Raw genomic sequence first — 24862 nt, forward strand, 5'->3', positions numbered from 1 at the left:
AGCAAGCCCTGACAGGAGGAGGACAGAGTAAAGGTACACAGGACCTACAATTTCCACACGTTTATTAGTCCTGGGTCCAGTGGACCCGAACATCCTGTGTGTAATATAAATGTGTAGGGGGGGTGTACAGTGTGTTTTCATTGAAAATGTGTTCTGATATATATTCCTCACAGAAAATGAGCCTAGGCCAATGAGTCTCAGTTTGAAAAAATAATTAATTGTATCATTTTTCTTTTGATTAAAAATGAAAACGGGTCCAACAGACCCGAACACCATACAAGGGTTAACATGATGAAACATTGCCACAGTCGTTTAACTATTTTGCAGAAAATTGAACACACTATTTTGCACAAGTCACTAGATACATTTCACCATAAATGTGCTTCCAGCAACGCAATCATTTTGTACCCACAGTAACTTTTTTAAGACACTGGACTGTCTAATAATACTGAATACTTTCAAAGAATACTGGAGCTTTCATTTTTACAAAGATTTGTTTGAACAAGCTGTTGTTTGTTACCATTGTCCATGCAATCTCTCAAAAAAAGTATTATTCTTTATAATGTTAAGAAGATAGGGAGTCTTGCATGAATAGCCTTTTGGAGCCCATTTTACTTTCATAATGAGTGACTGCAACAAAACTGTGGTGTGGAAAATTATTGGATTAGTTGGCCTTACATATCAGAATAGGTCCTGACCTGGATACACATTCTCTGATTGGCTGTTGGTTAACATTTCCCAATAGCTTGCACAGCCTACGTGACATCAATAGAAAATGAATATTGTTGTCCAAGTTGATTATGACATTGATTAACATATACAGTGTGAAGATGTTCACAATACAGTAAATTGTGATTTAATCTTGACTTAAAGGTGCAGTGTGTGATTTTTAGCAGCATCTAGTGGTGAGGTTACGAATTGCAACCAACAGAAGTTACGGTGGCCGACAGGAAAAGATGTCGTCGTCTGAGACAGCAGAGAGTGGCCAGTTCAGCAATGAGGTTTCTTTACAAAGATAAATTAAGAAATGATGTTCACTTTATTATTCAGTAAAACGATATGTTTTTGCGAATATTATTGTTACTTGTTCATCATTGTGTCAGTGTTTTATTCGCTGACTTTAGCTTGCTTCCTTGCACGAAGAACAACATAGTGACGAAACGTGTTTGTCCGTTTAGGGCTACCGTAGAAACATGTCGGCGCATTTTTGGGGACCCGCGGTGTGTGTAGATAGAAACGGCTCATTCTGAGGTAATAAAAACATAACGGTTGATTAAGGTCTTTATACACCACTGAAAACATAGTTATGTATATGATATTGCATTTCTATCAACAGATCCTCCTAAATATTGTACAATTCACCTTTAAAGTATGGTAGTTTCACAGACACTGTCATTAGACATTAAACTGCAGAGAACTAGAAGTGAATTACAGGAATACTTCTGCTTCAAAACAGAGCCATCAATGAGTTCAAAGAGTGCAAAAAAACAAGAGGGATGCTGGGAAAGAGAGGGAGCATGATACACTGAATGCATTATTAGCGGAAATCTGCTGCATGTGCGGAGAGGTGGAACAAAGTGAAAAAATAAAGTGAAATGTTGAAAGTGTAGTGTTGAAGTGTAGTTAGAAACGGTTTGTTTTTGTTTATCAAGTTTGCAGGGTTTTTTTTCTGTGTGCATGTGAACACACAGTAAAGTATAACCTCAATGTGCTATTACATTTACATTTTACATTTATGCATTTGGCAGACGCTTTTATCCAAAGCAACTTACATTGCATTTTAAGGTACACATTTACACTCATATCAGTACTCTTATCATTACACTTTTATCAGCACTCTTACACTATTAGTTGAACATACTGTAAGTTCACATCATGAAGTTAAAATTGATATTTTCCGTGCGATAAATGAAATGCAGACCATCGTAATGAAAGTGTGATTGAAGGCATTGCATTAACACAACAAATCACCTTGAATCTTTGTAGCGTTAACAGTTTCACTAAACCACCCAGACCTTCATTCATAGCTGCATCTATTTCCCTTTTTTTGAAGTCTGAGGATCCTGGGTAATTGAATTTCAACCATAATTCAGTGTAAAAATGCAAGCCGCTTGTCATGTGATGTGACTTTTGTGTTTCCCCATATTCTTTCATCTCAGAAATGTCATGACTTAAGGGCACAGCGACAACATATTCATTACACGAATTATACATGGGAGTTAACGTCAGTGTGTTTTACATCATGTGTCTTGTAGGGTAAATCAACATTTGTAATGGTTTTAAATGTCTTCAATATGGTGTGAATGCTGCACATGAAAACTAATAAGGCCGTTAGTTATTGTCTTTCACAAGAGAGAAAAGTAACGAGCAGGAGTTTTCCGTCAAAACACTTTGATCTGTCTTTCAGAATTATCAGAGGAATCAAACTAACCAAGCAATCGGTTTACTTGCAGTTGTCTCTGCATATCAAGGAGCAAGTATTTTATCATTGAAAAAAACCTTAAATCAATTACATGGGCACAACAACAGCATAAACCAATTGAACAGAAGATAAGAAGTCAAGAAAATAGTGTTTGGGGTTTAACCCAGAATAAAGTGAAGCTAACAGTGACAGCTCCATTGAAGATCAGTGAATGAGAGGGGACAGGGGAGGAATGAGGCGATCAATTCAAAAGTAACTGACACTGTGAGTCTCAAGAGAGAAGTAAAGAAGTGTGTCTTCTCAGATCTGACACCACTTGCCAACATGAAAGAGATCTTAACTTTATGCCTCACATTATGTAGTGTAGTGTATTTTATTCTATAATGTAAGCAAGAAAAGAATATTATGATGCAATTAACTGAAGTATTTACATAGAATGTTTAAATGTTCAAATAAAAGTTTTAAATAAAGTTAAAATAAACTATTAATAAAAATATTATTATTTGCATTTACATTTTTGTCAGCATTATGCTCCCAACAGACATTCTACTGACTATAAGTAACTTTGCATGTGCATGTCAACTTATATAACCCTAACCCTACCAGTCTACTAATACTCTGAGAGTTAGTTGACATGTAGATGCAAAATTACTTAGTAGAATGTCTGTTGAAGGACCATCAACATAAAGTGTATCAATCAATCAATCAATCAATCAATCAATCAATCAATCAATCAATCAATCAATCAATCAATCAATCAATCAATCAATCAATAAATCAATCAATCAATCAATCAATCAATCAATCAGCCAACAAACGAACAAACAAACAAATAAATCTGGTAATATCAATTTAGGATCCTGGCATTTTTGCTGTTCTCCAAAATGGTCTCCCAGCTCTTCCTAGCTTTACCAAGGAGACGTGCTATGTCACCCATCTAGATCCTGCTGAGACCATGATGAATCCTTAGAAGTGGAATCCTTCCAAACTCCAAAGATTGTTCCATCCATCCATCCATCCATCCATGTGAATCCACTACTAAACTGCATATCAAATTTTCACAGGCTACTTCACGTCCATCAAACAATCTCTTCCCCTGAGTGGGCAGTTCTTGGCCAGAATAAGTGGGACAGACTTTCTGTTGTTTAGTCAAAGGTCTGGTTATGCAAGACTAGTGTGCCACCCACTAAGCCACAGCTCAAAAACACTTTTGTGTGTGTGTGTGTGTGTGTGTGTGTGTGCAGATAGTACTAAATCTTTTCAGTCAGAAAAGAGTTTCTTGTTGCTTAATAAAAAAAGTGCCTAAATGTCAAATGATGTGAGATATTGCAGAGATTACAGGAGTGGGTATGAACATGTCTGCACAGCGACACACAAGTCTGCTAGAGCTCATAAACAACCTGAGCTTCTTTCTACCGCTATCTTGTGTGCCGAGCTCTAAGTGTGTCAGACACGTTGCAAAACCAATTACAGGTATAATGTTATTAGCTCTGCCAGAGTAATTCAGTCCAGTGGATTTAAACTCACAGGCACCCTCGCGAACACACTCAGAGCCCAGGACTGCCACATTACGTTTGGCAGCTAGCAACCCAAAGCCTGATTTGTTCTGGCTCTCGTTCCTTCACAACTGGCATCCTTCCCTTGCTTCAACCTTCGCTCCACCCGTCCGGATGGATGGAATGGGACAGAATGAGGCGGGAGCTCATCCATGTCCAGTGACGGTTTAATGATGTCTGCTTGGTTACGTTCCACTTCCCATCACACACCCACTGTGTCCGGCTCTTTTTAACCGTACGATATTTACACACATGGCCGAGCGTTTCACCCTGCCCTGATACCCTTGAGCAGCTTGCGTGGGTTATATGAAGACTTAGGGCAGGATTGAGAGATAACACAGGTTAGCATTTATGTGCTGCGGATGACGTGTGTGTGTGTGTATCTCCGAGTCTGGAGTCAGGTTCTGGCCATTGAGGGGTTTGTTGGATAACACTGCGGTCAAGACCCAGATCAGTATCTCACAGTCTTGATAGATCACTGCAGCTTTTCCTGCTCATATTTGTGTTGTTTCTCCATGTGCTGGAGATAAATGGCATGTGCAGTGAACATAACTTACACAGTTTGATGCATTTCTGAAGGGGAATATAATATGTGGCTGGAAATAATAAGGGACTAGACTTTGGTTGGTTTGGTTTTATCCATCAAGTTTTGTTTGGGGATGATATACATGTTAGGGTATGTTGCCATCAGTGCTTCAATTTTACTATTGCTCATAAATGCAAACACATGGAGTGTGTTTCAATATTATAATTATGACTTGTTGTCATAATTAAGACTGCCATAATTGTACTTTTTGGTAAAATAATTATGACATTTTAAGTCACAATTTTGACTTTTTAATTTCATAATTTCAACTTTTTTTTCCAATTTTGAGTGTTTATCTTATAATTTCGACTTCTTTTAATCTCATAATTATGACTTTTTGTCACAGTTTCTACTTGTAATATTATATTTTTTATTTAGTTTTTGGTCAAAATTCTGACTGTCATACTTTTGACTTAATGTCATAAATATGACATTTAAGTCATAATTTTGACCTTTTAATCGCATTATTTAGACTTTGTCAATTTAGACTTTTTAACTCATAATTTAGACTTCTTTTAATCTCATACTTGTTGTCACACTTTCTACTTTTAATAAAACTTTTTGTCATAATTGTAACTTTTTATCATAATTCTGACTGTCATAATTTTGAAGTTTTAATCTCATAATTTCAATTTTTAAATCATAATTTTGACTTAGTTTTCCCCCTTTATGGAGAATATTTTTTTCTGGGAAAAATTAGCTAAAAAGTACAGTGTACACACACACACACACAATAACATATGGTCAAATGTAATGCTATGCTGCCTTCAATATTCAACAAATTTGACTAATCAGTCTTTATATATAAGTCATTTTGACAAATTGTGTCCTATTAAAACAATTAGAAAGGAATCACTCGTGCCAACTCCTCCTCCAGTGCTATTAACTTACGAGGCAAACATCAGTCCTCAAAGGATATGCCAACTGGTGGTAAACATGCTCTTTTATTTGTGCTTTTTCACTTTCTTTTATTCTCTGTCACTTTGCTCTTGTTTGTTTTCTTTGTTCTTTTTCATCTCTCACTAGAAATATGCAGTGGTAAAGCTGAATGCCAGGAAGGTTTTTTCATATCTTGCGGTAATTTGCCTCAGATCAGGAGACATGAGCCAGAGACGGAAGTATACGGTTGTTAATTTTATTCTTCAGGGAATGATAACCAGCACACTATGTATTCGCAAGCGTCTTCCCAAGGGCACAGTGTTCTGCAAAATAGTGCCTGGACATAAACAAATATCAGAGAATGTAATTGTTGCTTTTCCAGATGAATTGCAAGTGATTATGCCAACCAATTAGCCCCGCTGACCCCTGCCACGACGTGACGCCAGCTCGCCCTCATGAATTCACTTTGTTTCTTTCTTTTTTCAGTTGATGTCATCTTGAGAAAAGCAAAGGAAACGTCACTGCTGTTCTCTTGAGAACTGCTAACCGTTGGCCTGAGACATTTTCAGTTTGATTCCAGATGCAGCACGTATATTAAAATGTTAACGGGATGCACATTTGATCTATGTGACTGCGTCCTATCTCAAGTAACTCAGCGTAACTGCCCTATTTGCAACGACCGACAAAAAAAAAAAAAAAAAAAAAGTTCTTCCTCTCTGATTGTATTCAAATACATTCCATTCCATTTGAGGAAGTAGCATTTATTTGGCCCACCTTGTCAAAGTGCTGCATCTAATCATCAGTTTGTGCAGTCTATCTCGGCCAGCTTGTTATGCGGCATGTGATTTGACAGTCAAAATCAATGCCACTTAAATGGGCGGTGCGGTTTTTCTGAAGGCCCGAGCCTCTGGTTTGCCTCCTCATATATTGATCTCATCTATCTACTGTGATTCTGAGGATCCGTTGCCCTGGGCTTCATGCTCGACATTAACATGCAAATGATGTTTTGTTCTTCTGAATAATGCTCTGCCTATGCAGTCGGCCAGCAGTTTGAGGTGTCATGATAGAAGGATGCATTCTTGTTTAGTGGAAAATATGTTACTCATTTATGTTTCTATTAGTTATTAATTGTGATTAAGGACTCATTTATTATGATTATAATGTTAAAACAGTAATAATGTTAAAATGATATTTAGTAATAATAGTGCTAATAATTATTATATATTTAAGAAATATTTTCATGTATATACTATATATATTTATAAATAATTTATATTATATATAAATATCAATGTTTTATATACAGTGAGGAAAATAAGTATTTGAACACCCTGCTATTTTGCAAGTTCTCCCACTTAGAAATCATGGAGGGGTCTGAAATTGTCATCGTAGGTGCATGTCCACTGTGAGAGACATAATCTAAAAAAAAAATCCAGAAATCACAATGTATGATTTTTGAACTATTTATTTGTATGATACAGCTGCAAATAAGTATTTGAACACCTGAGAAAATCAATGTTAATATTTGGTACAGTAGCCTTTGTTTGCAATTACAGAGGTCAAACGTTTCCTGTAGTTTTTCACCAGGTTTGCACACACTGCAGGAGGGATTTTGGCCCACTCCTCCACACAGATCTTCTCTAGATCAGTCAGGTTTCTGGGCTGTCGCTGAGAAACACGGAGTTTGAGCTCCCTCCAAAGATTCTCTATTGGGTTTAGGTCTGGAGACTGGCTAGGCCACACCAGAACCTTGATATGCTTCTTACAGAGCCACTCCTTGGTTATCCTGGCTGTGTGCTTCGGGTCACTGTCATGTTGGAAGACCCAGCCTCGACCCATCTTCAATGCTCTAACTGAGGGAAGGAGGTTGTTCCCCAAAATCTCGCAATACATGGCCCCGGTCATCCTCTCCTTAATACAGTGCAGTTGCCCTGTCCCATGTGCAGAAAAACACCCCCAAAGCATGATGCTACCACCCCCATGCTTCACAGTAGGGATGGTGTTCTTGGGATGGTACTCATCATTCTTCTTCCTCCAAACACGTTTAGTGGAATTATGACCAAAAAGTTCTATTTGGTCTCATCTGACCACATGACTTTCTCCCATGACTCCTCTGGATCATCCAAATGGTCATTGGCAAACTTAAGACGGGCCTTGACATGTGCTGGTTTAAGCAGGGGAACCTTCCGTGCCATGCATGATTTCAAACCATGACGTCTTAGTGTATTACTGACAGTAACCTTGGAAACGGTGGTCCCAGCTCTTTTCAGGTCATTGACCAGCTCCTCCTGTGTAGTTCTGGGCTGATTTCTCACCTTTCTTAGGATCATTGAGACCCCACGAGGTGAGATCTTGCATGGAGCCCCAGTCCGAGGGAGATTGACAGTCATGTTTAGCTTCTTCCATTTTCTAATGATTGCTCCAACAGTGGACCTTTTTTCACCAAGCTGCTTGGCAATTTCCCCGTAGCCCTTTCCAGCCTTGTGGAGGTGTACAATTTTGTCTCTAGTGTCTTTGGACAGCTCTTTGGTCTTGGCCATGTTAGTAGTTGGATTCTTACTGATTGTATGGGGTGGACAGGTGTCTTTATGCAGCTAACGACCTCAAACAGGTGCATCTAATTTAGGATAATAAATGGAGTGGAGGTGGACATTTTAAAGGCAGACTAACAGGTCTTTGAGGGTCAGAATTCTAGCTGATAGACAGGTGTTCAAATACTTATTTGCAGCTGTATCATACAAATAAATAGTTAAAAAATCATATATTGTGATTTCTGGATTTTTTTTTTTTAGATTATGTCTCACAGTGGACATGCACCTACGATGACAATTTCAGACCCCTCCATGATTTCCAAGTGGGAGAACTTGCAAAATAGCAGGGTGTTCAAATACTTATTTTCCTCACTGTATAAATAACACATTTTTCTTAAATATATACATGCATGTGTGTGCATTTATATATACAAAATAATTATATACAAAGTACACACACTGTGTGTGTACTGTGTATAATTATTTAAATAAATAAAAAATAAAAAAAAATTATGTAAACACAAACTTTTATTTTGGATGCGATTAATCGTGATTAATCGTTGCCCAGCACTAAATAATAATAATATAATTTTTACATTTTATTTAGTAGCAGTAGTAGGGTCCCACTTTATATTAGTTGCTTTTAATTACTATTTTTTTACAATAATAATAATTGTAAGGTATAATTGTGTTAATGTAGTTTTGCACAAAACTGTTGCTGTATTGAGGTCAGGTTTGGTGGTAAGAGTGGGTTAGGATGTAAGGGAAGGGTCAACAGTATAATTATAGATTTAATTACATGCAGGTACTTTTTCAATATAAGTACAATGTAAAAAAAAACATGTATGCACACATTGTATCAAATTATCAATTTAATTGTTATTACATAGTGGTAAATCAGTTAATTACACAGCTCTCTGAAAAATACTTGATTCTGATTGGTCAGTCGCGACATTCCAAGGTGTGTTATTCCCTGCCTTGCAGTCACACATGACAAGTTACTCTATTATTTAGCAATCATCTTTCAAGACTCTAAACTACTCAGCCTTATCCGGATGCCAAACTAAATAATTGCATGTTGTCAATCATGTTTGCTAGGATAAGCAAAATGCCCATTTCAAAGCATAATATTGAATAATATACAGATTGCATTTTTGTTTATAGCAGAGACATTCATATTCTGTTAAATATGGAATGCTTTGATGTTTTCAGTCTTTCTTATTATAAGTTATCATCTTTATCAAATGCAGTATGTTTTTCTGCTGCCTTTTTATAAATACCTCAAATGTGTTTGTTTTCTTAATTTCATATAATTTAATATTCTCTTACTTGTTTTGAAAAATAAATCATAACATTCATTCCACTTCAACCCACCATGTCGCTCCACTACAGAATAGCTGGTGCATCTTTTTAGCATATATATATATATATATATATATATATATATATATATATAGCCAATAACAACAGCTGCACTGATGCAAACAAACACCCACAGCAAGCAAAACACATTTTGTAGGTGGCCTTGGTGACCTCAAAAGTCGCTGAGGTTTAAACGTAACAAAGCATGAGCCGAAACAGCAAAATCTAATTAAAGATCGTTAATGAGACACACATGATGAATTGACCTGCAAGAGTTGGTCGCCGCACATATATTAAAGTTGATTTCGTAATGGCCGCCCGCGTGTCCACATGAAAAGACACTCAAAGGTCAGAGCTGGCGTTCCAGAGCTTGTCGGTCCGTATGATGATGTTTTATGAGCTATAGTGCTAATAATAATGAAAAAATGTTATCAGTGGCAGTGCTTATTAGTCATGTTAATAACTCTTGCTTGAGAGAGTTTTATTTGGAGTCGAGGGATGTCCCACAGGACACTTGATTAATTAGATCAAAATGTTTAATTGAGGTGCTACAGAGAAGCACAGATGCTTATCACAGCATTGGAGGAGAGCAGATCAAGAAGGTGTTTTACTGCTTTATCTCACCCTGTTTTTCATAATGATAATCTTCAGAATTCATTAGCACAGGAAATTAATACAATAATTGGACTGCTTGCTAATTTTGCAGGTGGTGATAACCCAATATACTTCCTGACTCTTCCTGAGAGAAGAGGTTTATGAATGATTGACTTTACATTATGCTGATTATTACATGGATAATACAAAAAACTCATTTTTAATCTTATAATTATGATTGGGGGGGGGGGGTATTTATATTATGATATTTTATGATTTATGATATGGGTATGATATTTTATCTCATATTTTAGATTTTTTTTATCTCATAATTTCAACTTTTTTCAAATCTCATAATTTAGTTTTTTTTCTTAGAATTTTGACCTTTTGTCAATTATGACTTTTAATCTCATAATTAATACTTTTAATCTCATAATAATTACTTTTTATATCATAATTATGACATTTTAAGTCATAATTTCGACTTTTAATCTCATAATTATTACTTTTTGGTAATGGGGATGGGCTCTCATATAATAATAATAAATAAGAATAATTTGTTACAATTATATAGCGTTTTTCTGGATACTCTTAGCGCTTTACATAGAACGGGGGATGATGCGACGGCAGCCATATTGCGCCAGAACGCTCACCACACACCAGCTTACTGGTGGAGAAGAAACAAAGTGATGAAGTCAATCAGTATATGGAGATGATTTGGAGGCCATGCTGATGGACAGAGGCAAATGGGCAAATTTGGCCATGATGCCGGGGTTAAACCCCTACTCTTTCGAAGGACATCCTGGGATTTTTTTAATGACCACAGAGAGTCAGGACCTCTGTTTAACGTCTCATCCGAAGGACGGTGCTCTTTGACAGTGTAGTCAATCTATCCATCCATGTATAATGGAAGTAAATGTAAATATGCTTGAGGGTTTTTTTCTGTTTTCTTTCTGGATTATGGGAAATATTATCTTAAAAGTACACAATATGCACTAACACACATTTCAAAAATTATATGGAAAAGTATATGAACCAGGTGCATTTAGCTTACTTTTTTCAGTGTTATGATTTGCGATGAACTAATTCTTAACTTATATACTAATTGGGACAGGTAGTATGCAAATTTAAACACAGCCTCTGTCTCTCTCTACTTCATTTTTGCATTACTCTACTGAGTCTATTGTTGTGAATAAAAAATAAAACAAAATAAATGGATAAAACAAAAGGACACAATATTCAACTCAAATATGACAATCCTGAAAATGTGGTATTAGTTTAAACATTTTTGGTAGTAAAGAACACTGCTAAAACATTTTCTTAATCAGTATTGTTCTTTTTTTATGGAATGGAGTAGCTTGTATTTTAATGTATTTTGCTGTATCAGCATTTGACTACCTGGGAACTTGTATCTCAAAAAGAGCTCATCAAGTTTGATCTTAACATGATTTTAGTGTGTATTACTCTTCTTGAGCATTCAGTCAGCTGGAAAATGTCATTTTCTGCAACATTGACTATAATAATACACCATGGAGACAGACTATCAGTGAAGAGTTTCTGTTCAAAATTATACAGTATATTAACAATGCCATGAGCATATACTGTATGCTTTTATTATCATACAGTGCAGCTAATGACAACACTGTCCAATGAAATTAATATGTATATATGATTGTACTGTAGGCTTCCTGCCCAGAGGCAATTTAACCTTAAAATAGAGCTAAATTTGAAATTATACAAATGGCATATCATTATTCCATGCAGTTCAAGACTGGTTTATTATGAAAAGCAAGTGTCTACCAGAACGTATATGTTACAGTGAGTCAGCTGTGTTTGTGTGAGTGTGTGTTTCTCAGTCTTACACAAGTTAAAGTTGACTGCTGAAAGCATTGAAATCATTTTCCAAATGCAACCCTTATGATAATATATTACGCATTTGTGCACATTAATATGCATTATTCTATATCTACAAAACAACATTAGCAATGATGAAAAGCAGAGCTTTTGATGACAAGTTCAGTTCTCCTCTCACTTTTTCACATTTAAACATGGGGGTAGGTTTGATTTTAATTGCAAAGAGGCATGAAGACAACCTGGGAATGTATATTTTTAAAACAAACCAGCGATTAAAGCAGTGAATCACAGGACCTTTATCATTTATTTGTTTATGATCATTCGAAATGTTAGTGTTAAGAAAATACAATTAGGCCATTAAAATAAGGAAAATAACATTAGTATCATCATACCATACAAATATTTAATTGGACCGCTGCCCTATTCTGCTCATGATATCTGAGGTGAGGAACATATTGAAAAACAACAACAACAAAAGTGATTATAAACTGGTTATCTTCCCTCCAGTGAGTTTTTAACTTAAAGTCAATGACTTCAACACAAGAACTGGATCATTTTACAGGCTTTTGCACTGGAACAACATTTTCATGTAACTGTTGGTGGAAGTCCCCGATTTTAGTTATAGGAACACCTTTTGGGGGGACTACATTAGCTCAGAGTAGGGTCTAAGCCAACACAACAGGAACTACCAGTGATAGTGTACGTTGATTGGCCGTATGCCATATGAAACACCAGTACCTGCCATTTTCAAAAAGATCACATAACTTATGCATCTACATTCCATCTCAGTTATCGCGAAACCATTGACACACAACAGAAACACAACTCCGATCACGGCGTCCTTCATCCACCAGTTGTTGCTGTTGTGTCGCTGAAATGTTGCCGCTGTCGGGCGGCTTACGTCACTTCAGAGTTTCTACTGGCAATGCGGATGCAACCAGGAAAATGGCACCTGGGGGATCATTTAGTTCTCAAGGGACCGCCCTGGTGACTAGTTCCTATAACTGAGTTCTTATACCTGGTGCAAAACCCCCTTATGATCATGAACCCTCTAATCAGGCCAGGTCACCGTGATTTTTCCAAGTAAGAAATGTTACTGGAACAACATATTGTTGACCTCGAAAAAACATCACTGTCCGAAAATGTATTCCTAACCTTATCCCTACTCCTAACCTATCCCTACCATTAAATTATCCCTAAAATCAGAGGGAAATGGTAGGTGCATAACACTGACGTAGAAGCACCTAACCCTGATTGTAATCCTAAACTTGACATAAACTGTAAACTTGTCCCTCAAATCTGATTGGTTGATTGGAATGTTGATCCAGGAACATGATATACTTGGTCAAATTATGTTCACCAATCAGGTCCGGCTCCTGGTCAGTATTAGAACCATAAACATAAACACAGTATCATAAACATTCAAATGATTTTAAACAGTTCAATCATGAGAAGAAGCAAATGTTTTCTGTGCAAATACACACTAAACGTGCACACAAAGAGCTGTGTCTAGTTCTGTGAGTTCTATTTTGTGTCTTATCACGCTTAAATGGACAAATATAGTACATACAAAATTACTTCAAAATGCCCATTTTGGCAAGTATCTGCGTAAGCACAGTTTTTTTCTGAGTTAAATTAAAAAGTATTAATGAATGTAAACAGTTGGGAGAAAATCTGATGTGTGTCAGACCTATGAATTTGGTCTTAAAGTGACAGGAGGTTAATATACCTGCTGCTGTCTTGTGTCATTACTGTTCAAGGACAAAAGAAAAACAAAAACCCAAATCTGCTCTTGACTGAATAACTTCTTTAGCTTTAATGAGGATTATTATGTATTTAATTATTAGTATTTCATACAGGAAAACTGTTAGACATACCTGAGATCAGTTTATTTCTTTTTTTATATATTTATTTGTGCTATTGCTTGTAATTTGTTCATTTGTTCATTTGTTCTTATTTTCAGTGTTCGAATTGAGGGGGGGCTGGGGGGGTCCGGGACCCCCCATAAGCATCAAGGGACCCCCCATAAGGCCCAAAAAAATTACCTCGGGGGTCCCCTGGTTTTTCATTAAAACCAAAATAATAGAAACATAATTTATTAGGTAATATATATATATATATATATATATATATATATATATATATATATATATATATATTTAATCAAAGTATTGCGCTGCCGTTCCCATTAGAAACTAATTCAAATTAGATTTGCGTCTGAAAATACGCTCAAGTGCGCCACCGATGTTTTCTGAAGAATTTACAGACTGTTGAATTTATAAACAGATACATTTTATTTATCGTGCCATTTATACGCCAAAAAATAGTTTTTTTTTATTTTTTTAACCCCTTGGGTAGGATTATGGGTGTGGAGTACGTGCGTATTACACGCCATAAAGTGCGTATCATATGCACGCAAAAACTATTTTTGCCGAATAAATGGTACGAGAAATAAATTTCGTGCTATAGATAACCACTTTCACGAGAGTCTGGCAGAATGGATCCTCATTTTCACTTCACGATGACGGTAAGATAATAGTTCTTTCTTTTATGATTGTTTGGTAATTTACTGATCTGAATAGAATTTCGACATTAACGCTTGTCCGGGACACGTGCGTGTGTTTTTTTAAGGGACAAGTGAAAGAGAATTGTACTTGCCCGACCGGACATTAGCCCTGATTAAAACAATTTTCAATATAAAAAAAAATAAAATAAGAAATAACGTACTCAGTTACTAACGTAACCTCAGTTCCTTGAGAGTAGGGAAAGAGTATAGAGAGTAAAAATTAGGGAAAGATAAAAGATTAAAAGATTATAAAGCTAAAGAAATTATTCTGATAAGGGTGTTTTCCAACAGTGATGTAATGAAACATTGACAATTTAAGTTTGAAGGGAGTAAAGCCTCTGTTTAGGCTGGAAATGTAATTTTGACAAAAGAAGAACTTTTATTTTAAATAAATCTTAATTTTAAATCAGCCTACTTCAGTGTGATATTTTATCATATTATCATGCTTAACACTGAGAATTTGAATAATTGAAATGTGATGATCAGATGCAGATATCTAAATCAGAGAATATCATATAGGTTCGGGAGGTTGGTGGGTGGATTATTTATTTTTAACAGTGGATTCGGGTGACTCAAAGTGCACCAGATTAATGAGTTTATCTTTAAAATGTACAAAATTTTCTTACGGGGGGGCATGCCCCCCGACCCCCCTAGAGGTACCGAGCTCAACCCACAAAAATACTGTAGGAAACACACTAGGCTATATGATGGTCTACAAAAAATACACATTTAATTATCTTATGATCGGGGTTTTAGCACCTACACTTCATTTTGAGCCAGGAAAAACACGGATTATTACATAGATTTTGGGTGGAGAAAAGTCTTTGTTCATCAGTTATGCAGAGTTAATGCTCAGCTGCAAAAACATGTTCTGAAACACTAAAAGTTAAGTAAATGAAATTATAGTATTATATGAAATAAATAAATGAAAATATGTATATTATTACTTTTTTTTTTTTTTTTTAGGGGGGGACCCCCAAGAGCTTTGACACAATTCGAACACTGCTTATTTTATTACTGACTGTTTACTTGTCTTTATTTAACATTATTTCTTAAAATACCATTTATTCAAGTAGCCTATTTATTTATTTATTTATTTTTATTGTTTGTTTGTATGTTTGTTTGTGGTGGGGCCAGTGAAAGTAAGTATAACCAATAAACTCCTTAGCGTTGTGCTTTGTTTGTTTATATATTTTCTTTTAAGACCTGCTCTTTTTGCTTAAAAATAAAGTTACAAAATCTGTGAAGGGGAAAAAATAAAAATAATGTTTAAACATTCCAGCACCAGGAATGACAATTGGCCCACCTTGCGTCTGAAGGCTGGAGCCGGGCCTGCTTCTAATGCTGTGCCTCAGAGGACAAAGCAGCACTTGAAGCCTTGAAAAAGAAAATTTTGTATCTTATTGTGGTCCTATTGTGAGCTAATCATTTTTCTACAGAGAAAAACAGACTTGAAAACTTTGAAACCTTGAATAGACTGAAACTTTGGACTCTTTTCCCATGTCCAGGGATCTCAGAAGTGGAAATCGTTATGGGTAAACCTCTCTAGTGGTGAATGGAAACTACAACAAATAGAATTTGCATACAGTGTGCATATAATGGAAGTAAATGTGGGTTATTAAACTTTAAGCATGTTTTATAGCACATCTCACATTCAATATTTTTATTTTATTTTATTAAATATCCTGTTTCACATCAAAATGACATATTGTGAAAGTAAATGTGGTTTAAAACGGTAATTCACATTGACTTTAATGATGTGAAATCAGTCATACAAGCACTGGATTGTTGGAAACTCAAACGTGGAACAATAATCTTAACTCAAGTGTATCCGAGTGCATTATTTCTGTCAGAGATCTGTCTGTCTTCATTTCCCTATGATTGCTAGCTGTCTGCGTGTTTGGTTAGAGGATCACCACCCACTTAGTCATGGGTCTCGACTCCTGCTGTTGGAGCGAATCAGACATCAATGCAAATCCCACAGTGAGATGCGAAACAACAACACAGCAGACAGGTTACAGGTCTGGGAGAAAGAAGAGCACAGGAGAGGGAGAAGAGAGAGGGAGGAGACTAAAATCATTGGTCACAGGCCACTGGCAAATTGAAATCTAAGCAATTTGCTTAATAAAATTAGCTAGGTCATTGACTTCCTTATGAGAGGTAGTTTGGTTAAAATCGCACAAACCCACAGAGCAACTGCGCATCCGTGCATTCTTCCACAGGTATCATCTAGTGGAGACAGCATCTGTACAATACACACATAAACACGTACCTGCCCATTGATTTCAACTGGCAGAGCTTCCATAAGCAGCGTGGATATCTGGAAGATTTAGGGAATGTGCGATACGGCAGCAGAGGATGACCCTAAAATGGCAGAGGGGTCTGGTTTGGTGTCAGACGGCCAGACGTCTCCCTCTGTAAGATCTCCAGAGACTTTTGAACTGGCCCAAACTGGGGACGGTCTCCCAGGGGCCACCATGACCTCCTACAGCCCAGTGCGGGCACTGCATCAGCCCTGCTGCTGGGTTCTGCTGCTGATCTTGCTGGTTCTCTCTCTTCTTTTCAGCTGGGCAGTGGTACACCTCAGCTTGGGAGCTCGGAGCAAACCCTTCAGGATTTCTTCCAGCTACAGCCAGCCCGGAGACATGGAGACAGCGACCTATGACCCCCGCTTCACCACCAACTGCACCATACGTGAGTGTTTTATCTCTTAGAAATGTTTCAGATTTTGAAAGTACATTGTGTTTTTTTTTATTTGTTTTTTTGTTTTTTTTATGCTAGTAGAACTTGGAAAGTTTTTCTGTGATTTGATGTCTTTGAAAACTTAGATTTGTACTCCACAGTCCAAAATCTATTATACAGTAAAAACAAGCCTACTCTTTGATCTAAGTTTTGTTTTTTCACTGTCATATACACTATTGGTGGTGAACATGATTTAACCAAGTACAGCATGTTCCTGGATCAACAGTTTTGCTGATCCTGGAACAACATTCTAATCAACCAATCAGATTTGAGCGACAAGTTTACGGTTTGTGTTGTTTAAGTCTTACAATCAGGTTTAGGTGCTTCTACATCAGTGTTATTCACCTAACCCACCTCTGATTTTAAGGGTTAGGTTATGGGTAGGGTTAGGGGTAGGGATAGGGTTAAGACTAAAGGATCAACTACATACAGTATGTTAATCCAGGAACTTAGTTCTTGGCCCAAAAAGTACTTAATATCAAAGAATGACAGGTTCTGTGATTATTTTGTTATTTATTTTTTTGTATCTTCTGCTTTGATATTAACATGATCAAAAGAGAAAATGGTTTATTGCCTTTTGATTTTCAGAAGGCAGAACTCAAAATGAGACTGTGCTCTGTTTAGTTTCTGTAAAACCTCATAAAGTCATAAACTTTCAATATAAAATATTTCAAGTGATTGCAGGGCAGAAAATTGCAATGCAAATGTGTCTGAGTTTCGAATTATTGTCAAAGTACAAAAAAAATTCACATCATTTTTTTAATCCAAATAATTTTGCAAACCTCTCAGTCAAAGGTAGAAAATTGTAATGCATGTTTGGTACCCAGAAGCAATGTGATTGCCTCACTGCAAATCTTTGTGCAAGCGTATTGCATGTATTATTATTTTTTTTTAACACTCAACCTATATAAGGAGAGCAACTGCCTCGTGCTATACTTCCTCATTTGAACTACAACGTTTACTATAGAGCATTCATGCTTTTTAGATCAACGGCAGCAACTTGAATTTTTCCTCTTTCTCCCTGTTTTAATTTTCTCTTTTTTTCTGCTCTGTGCTTCCTGATTCAATAACTGGCGGGGAAATTGCCCATGTCTGACCGCAGGGAACAGAACGCTGCTTGTCATGCAAATTCAGAGGCAGACAGATCTCTAATTGTTTCAGGGTTGTGTAGCTCGGTAACCCAGATTTTTTTTCCCCTTCTTTTCCCCCAAACAAATCCCTCCGGGGGTCACTACGTTAGACAGGCTGTTCTCATCCTGAGGCACGCTGTGTTCCTCTGTTCTTGCTGCAAAATGCCCTCTCTCTCCAGCTCTAATCCACCCTCGCTTGCCATAATAGATATTAGCAGATTGACATGCTTTACAGCGTAGCTTGCCTTCCTGAAGCACCTGCCACTAGAGCTCGAATTACCTGCCACCCCAGAGTGTGTGTGTGTGTGTGTGTGTGTGTGTGTGTGTGTGTGTGTGTATACGTGCGTGTGTGCAAGAGAGATGTGGTTGATAAGGCTTGAAATTTCCCTTAATGAAATGAAGTAATTGCTGTAATCAAAAGAGCTGTAACTGTGACCCTTTTTGCTCTATTTTTGGCATATAAGCTTTGCTAAATGATTTAGAATTAACAGAAGACAAATAAGACAAAAACATTTTTATGTGTGAGTGGTTGTAAAAACTCTAAGTTGTGGGTGGTTGTTTGCATGAAGAATTCAAATTAGTTACTGAAGTGTTGTGCGTGGTTGTGGTGTTGAGCGTTGCCCTGTTAAACTAGTATTTTTAATTAACAAATAACGACTGCTTCAGGGCTGCTGTCAGATAATCAGTTTAATGGTTTAGTGAGTACAATATATGCATTCACAGATAAGCCTACAGATTGATTATCAAAAAAAGAAAGAAATATAGAATTAAACATTAATTATATGTGTGGTTTGCTTTTGATCATGACAATCAACATCGATGTAAAATAAACTTAATATAACTTGTAAATATTGTATTTAGTAGCTGAAATGATCCCATCAAATATTAAAAGGAATATAAACCCATAACACTTTAAAATTAGGGATGTCCCGATCAAGTTTTTTGCCTCCAATCCAAGTCATCGAATATTGAGTATCTGCCGATACCGAGTTCCGATCCGATACTTGTGTAAAATCAGTGTAATGTATACAGGGACAGGCAGAGAGTTTCTCCGGGGATCAAATGTAAAAAAAAAAAAAGGTAACACTTTAGAATAATGGTCCGTCATTAATAAGTAACTATGCAGGAAGTAATGAAGGACTAATGAGTAGTTCTACATTAACACTTCAGCTACTACTACTGTATTAACTTATAAAGAAACAAGCAAACAATTATCGTGTGTCTGAGACATAATCAGTCATCATTTTTACTATGAAAATAGTCATAAAATACATCACTATTTACTCAGGTGTTACCTAGTCACTCTTCAAGGACTACTAGTGATCTGGACCATTATTTTAAAGTGAAAAACATATTTTTCACTTTAAAATAATGGTCCAGATCACAAGTAGTCCTTGAAGAGTGACTAGGTAACACTTAGTGATGAATTTTATGACCACGTTGAAGGTAAAAAAAGATAATTGCTATCGTCTCAGACACGATAATGTTGTGATTAGTAATTAATTAGTAATTCTTTATAAGTTGTCATAATTACTTATTAGTTCTTAATGATGCCAATCTCATTAAGTAACTATTGATTACCTAATAAGGAACTATCTTAGTCCTAAAATCGATATTACTTACTGATTAGTTAATATTGTTTCCATATTAGTTAATAGTAGTAGCTAAGGTGTTAATGTAGAACTACTCATAAGTCCTTCATTACTTCCTGCATAGTTACTTATTAATGACCGACCATTATTCTAAAGTGTTACCAAACAAAGAAAAAAAAGGGGGCATCTATCACTATACCTGCAAAATGGATGTAAATTAGCTATATTAATCCGGCATGTTCACATTAGTATTTTATACAGTTGTTTATTAATGTGCATTATCCCTATTAAATAAACAGATCAAAGAAAAAAAAGAAAAAGAAAGTACTAGCGCTTCTCTCCTGAATGGGTTCTAGTATGTGGCTAAATGTAATGCAGTTATTGGTTTGTTCAAGGTATGAGCAAGTCATATTAATAGGTGCGTGATATGGCAGTGAAAATAGATATTTTTTGTTGCATGCACACTGCTCACGGTGCACCTAGTTGCTTTCAAAAGCTCTGTCACCTTATCTCAGCAGAGCTACAATGAGCGCTGCCATCACCTCAGACTCGAGACAATGCGGAGGTGTAGATCATCCAATCATAAAACGTTAACTCACTCCCTGTTTGTTGCTGTCTGAGTCAGCTGCTTTTTGTTCCCTCCAGCGAAACCTGATTTTGATTACACCACTATCATAAAAATGTGTCTAGCAGGCTGAGACCAGTTTTGCAGAGGTTCATGAGGTCCATTTATATTATATATCCATTTGAGTTATCCTCTCCTTTTTTCCCCCTTTTCTTGCGGAACAGTAGTGAACGACCACTGCAGTGCCTTACTGTGAGTGCAAAGTGAAGGTGTTCAATTTCCCATCGTCTCTCGCTGTGAGTCATATGACTTCAGAGAAAGAGTCCCTGGGTCGATCCTTTTTACCATCACTTATATAAGATGCTTATAATTAACTAGTTTAAATGCACTGAGAAGTGGTCGAAATTATAACTAATTTAGTTTAAAGGTTGCAAAGATTACGGGTCACGTACCCCTGTTTGATATAAATTTGATTAAGCTAACATTCTTGAGAGTAAGACAGCGATACCATTTTTAAGTAAACATGAAATCAACATTGCCCCGTATTAAGCTATTCATATATTATGACATGATTACACCTCTTCTGATGAGCGTAATATCATAAAGAATAGAAAAAAAAACTAATTAAAATAAAAACTTTAAGTAGTTTAGCATAGTCTTTAATATTTCTAAGAGAAATAAATGGTAAGAGTTTATCTTAAAGTGACACTGTGAAAAAAAGTTGCTGCCTTAAATTTTTAAGTACAGTCAACTTGGATGTTTATGTCATTTCAACTTAAATGACATTAAACTGACTTTTAAAAAATTGTGAATCTTGTATAACATAAAAAAAGTTGAAAATTGCTTAACTTACTGTATTTGGATGAGTTAAAGCAATGTAAAAACATGTCATAACTGATGGATCATATATATATATATATATATATATATATATATATATATATATATATATTAGTTAATACATGTACTTACTATAGTAATAACAGTAAATTATACATAATTACAAGTAACCAACCCTAAACAAAACCCTGACCCTAACCGTAACTCTATAGAGTATGTTTAGTTAATTAGTATTACTCAGTACTCATTTGAGTAAGTACAATGTAAGTACATCACCTTAAAATGAAGTGTAACCAAATAAATATTTTAACATAACTTAAAAAAGATTGTTTGTCACATCACATGACTCTGGCAAACAAAAGTTTTTAAAATATTAATAAGCACTGAAGTAGTAACCTGTCACGATCCCTGTTCTGTATCTTGTGTTTTGTAAGGAGTTTTATGTTGAATTGTATTCTTAGTTCCAATTGTTTCTGTTCACTTCCTGTGTTTGGTTCCTGTTTTGCCTTGTTCCTTGTTTGTCGCCATAGTTACCCTCATTAGTTCCCATGACATCAAATCACAAACACCTGTCCCTCATCAGCCCCTTGTTACCCTGTCTATGTAAACCTCTGTGCTTCAGTTGTTTTTGTATCAGTCGTTGCTCCTGTATGTGGTGTTTCTGTCATTGTTCTTCAGCCTGCTCCACTGGGATTATCTGAGTTTATGTTCTCTGTTAATACATTTTGTGCTTGCATTTGGATTCTCTACCTCATCCCTGCTCACATGTTACATAACCAAACAAATCAAAGTATAATATCAGATAAATCTGACCTCTTTTGAGAAGAATTCTTCATGCCTTAAAATAGCTTGAATGTAACTCTACACCCTTGCCTCATTTAGTATACACGGTTCTATGAATATGCAAATTAGCCCCGCCTCCACTCACTCACACCAGCTCAGAGATCCACTCGTTGACGGTCACATGTTGATCTGATTGGTTACAAGGTAGTTTGTGACATCAGAAACACCAACGATTTCAAACCGTGTTTTTGAGACTGTCTTTGGTTCACTGCAGTTTTAAAGAGAAGATACGCTGAGTATTTTCTCCTTAAAACTGCAATGAACCAAAGACAATGGTGTTGACCTAAAGCATATTAAAAACACCACATAGACATATAAACAACAATAAAAACTTGATTTCCACCACAGGGGGACTTTAAAACCTTTATTTAATACTATTAGTATGTGTACTGCCACACATCTATATATATATATATATATATATATATATATATATATGTGTAAGAATACATTTTACTTGATGGTCACGAACACCACACAACATTTTTAGAGTCATTAAATTGAAACAATTCCTGAAAATGGTACATAATTATAATTTTCCAATTTCTGATTCTGTCCCACATTTTTTGTTTTTGTATCTTCGATCAGACATCAGATTGCGGAAGTTAAATGGGTTGTGGATGTATGTTTGATGCTGTTTTTTGATACTGCTTAAAATATCAAGTATTATTATAACTAGTAGTTTATTTCATTTTATTGAATTAATCCTTTAAATAGTGGCCAAACGTCTCAGATTATTCAATTATTATTATTATTACATTATCAATCATCTCGCCAACATGTGGTCCCTCTATTAACCACGCAAATGAAATTCTAAAAGATGACTGCATGAATATTGATTTCTGAGTATATAGGGAGAACATGTGCCCAAACAACTCATTTTCCTTCTTATTCCCTTTTATTTTTATTTTGTCATCAGCCATTCAAGAAAACAGGCTGTATCTACTCATTCATTTATTATAGCAACTGGAACCCATAGGGGCTTGGACCAGTAGCCTCCTGTTCCCCAGTCTATATCCTTCCCCATTAAGCTGTGCAGCTGTCAGGGTCTAACATGGTGATGCTTGCTGCTTTACAGCCTGGGATGGACCGTGAAGGTGCGCCAAGTCTTTCCCCCAACCATCAATCATTCAGGCCCACGAGACTGAGTGAGTGAAATGAGCTGTGCTGTGAGCGGGTGAGCAGTGAGAATGCGAATCCCAGGAAAAGTCCAGTGGGGATGACGCTTAGTGGTTCTCTAGTAAGACTATCGTGTGCTGAGGGACATGTGCTCAAGGGCTCAAAGGAGGCTTCTTTGGACTTTCTCAGGGGACGGGTAGTCAAGAGAAGCCTTTGACAATGTTGATTTGATTAAGAAAATCAAATCACAAGATGCAAAAAAGTCTCTGATGTCCCCAGAGTGTGTTTCTAAAGTTTTAGCTCTAAATACCCCATAGATATTTTTATAGCGTGTTAAAATTGTCACTTTTTGAGTGTGAGCAAAAACGTGCCGTTTTTGTGTGTCCCTTTAAATGCAAATGAGCTGCTGCTCCCGGCACAGATGGCGGAGCTTCAAGAGCTTGTGTGTTAGCAGTTCCAATTACCTCACACAGACAGACACTGAATTTTTTTTTAATGTTTAGCCTTTTATGTTCAAACAGGAGTCGGACAAAGATGGAGAGACTCAAGAAGTGACAACATGTAGAATGCAACAGGACATTTCTGAAAAGTTAGTTGATGAATTTATGTTGCTGGTGTGGATTTAACTATCTTCTAGTCATTGATAAATCATATTTTGATTATGATTTGGTCGCGATAGCCGACCTCAGGGGGTTAAAAAGCGATTTCTGTCAAAGAAAATATCTCCCTTTGCTTTGAACTTTGAGTGTCGTAACTTTGCAGATGTTGTTTATGCTCAAACAGCAACATTACACACTAACTAAAGTTAGAAAAGTAATCAACCACCCCTTTAAGAAGATCCATTAAACGCATAGTTAAATTTCATGCAGATGATGTCATGAAAATTATGATAATTGTTGATGATGAAGAAGGTCAGAAACCAGAGCAGACTTCATCAGAATATCCCTTGTGAAAAATAAGTGTGTTTAATTGTGTTGATTGTGCATTTGTAGTGTACTTAAAGAGAGCACACTTTCATGACTATGTTTCTTAACACAGTTAAGTACAATTTTAAAAAGTGTATTGTGTGTATTTCAAAAGGCATTGAAATGTGTGTAGTGCGTACGCAATTTCGGGATTTATAAAAAATAAACTAGGCATAAATACATGCACATTCCAAATGAAATTGGACAAATATGAATGCATCTGGTTTATAAAACCACATATGTAAATTTCACTCCTCCCAAAATGTTAAAACGTGAACGTGTGAGAGCTTGTTATAGGCTATATGACATGTTATAGTCAGATATGACATCGCTACTGAAATGCATACGCATCGCCGCAGATGAGTAGCGGAGTATCTCTTCAGAAAGCCGAAACTGTCGCAAATGACACTCAAAACACAATCATCTTCATTAAAAGTAGTGAGAATAAATTATCTTACCAGTGCTGATGCCACTTTCTCTCTAATTGTGATCTTTGATCTTGAAATTAGCTGATGATAAATGAAATGCAGCTCATATCTGTTGCTTTAGTTGACATGAACTCCACTGATTTTGCATTTAGCGCAGGAATTGAAGATTTATGTTAGTTTTGCAGAGACACATTTATGTGGCCAAGTGTAAGTGCAACCATTTTAACAAATCAGATCAATAGAAACGGCCAATTGACTTAACTTTATTAGGAACTGCATCATATAATA

At 36.2% G+C, this 24862-nt stretch overlaps 1 protein-coding gene across 1 annotated transcript in view; it reads left to right on the forward strand.

The window, feature by feature from the left end:
* alk (ALK receptor tyrosine kinase) overlaps positions 1 to 24862 on the forward strand; it is a 404771-nt gene that overhangs the window by 296142 nt on the left and 83767 nt on the right. Inside the window, exon 6 of the mRNA XM_084096568.1 lies at positions 16917 to 17044. Coding sequence (XP_083952694.1) covers positions 16917 to 17044 — 128 coding nt within the window. The remainder of the gene's footprint in view (positions 1 to 16916; positions 17045 to 24862) is intronic.

This window comes from Abramis brama, assembly GCF_963993115.1.
Source record: "Abramis brama genome assembly, chromosome: 21".
Lineage (NCBI taxonomy): Eukaryota > Metazoa > Chordata > Actinopteri > Cypriniformes > Leuciscidae > Abramis > Abramis brama.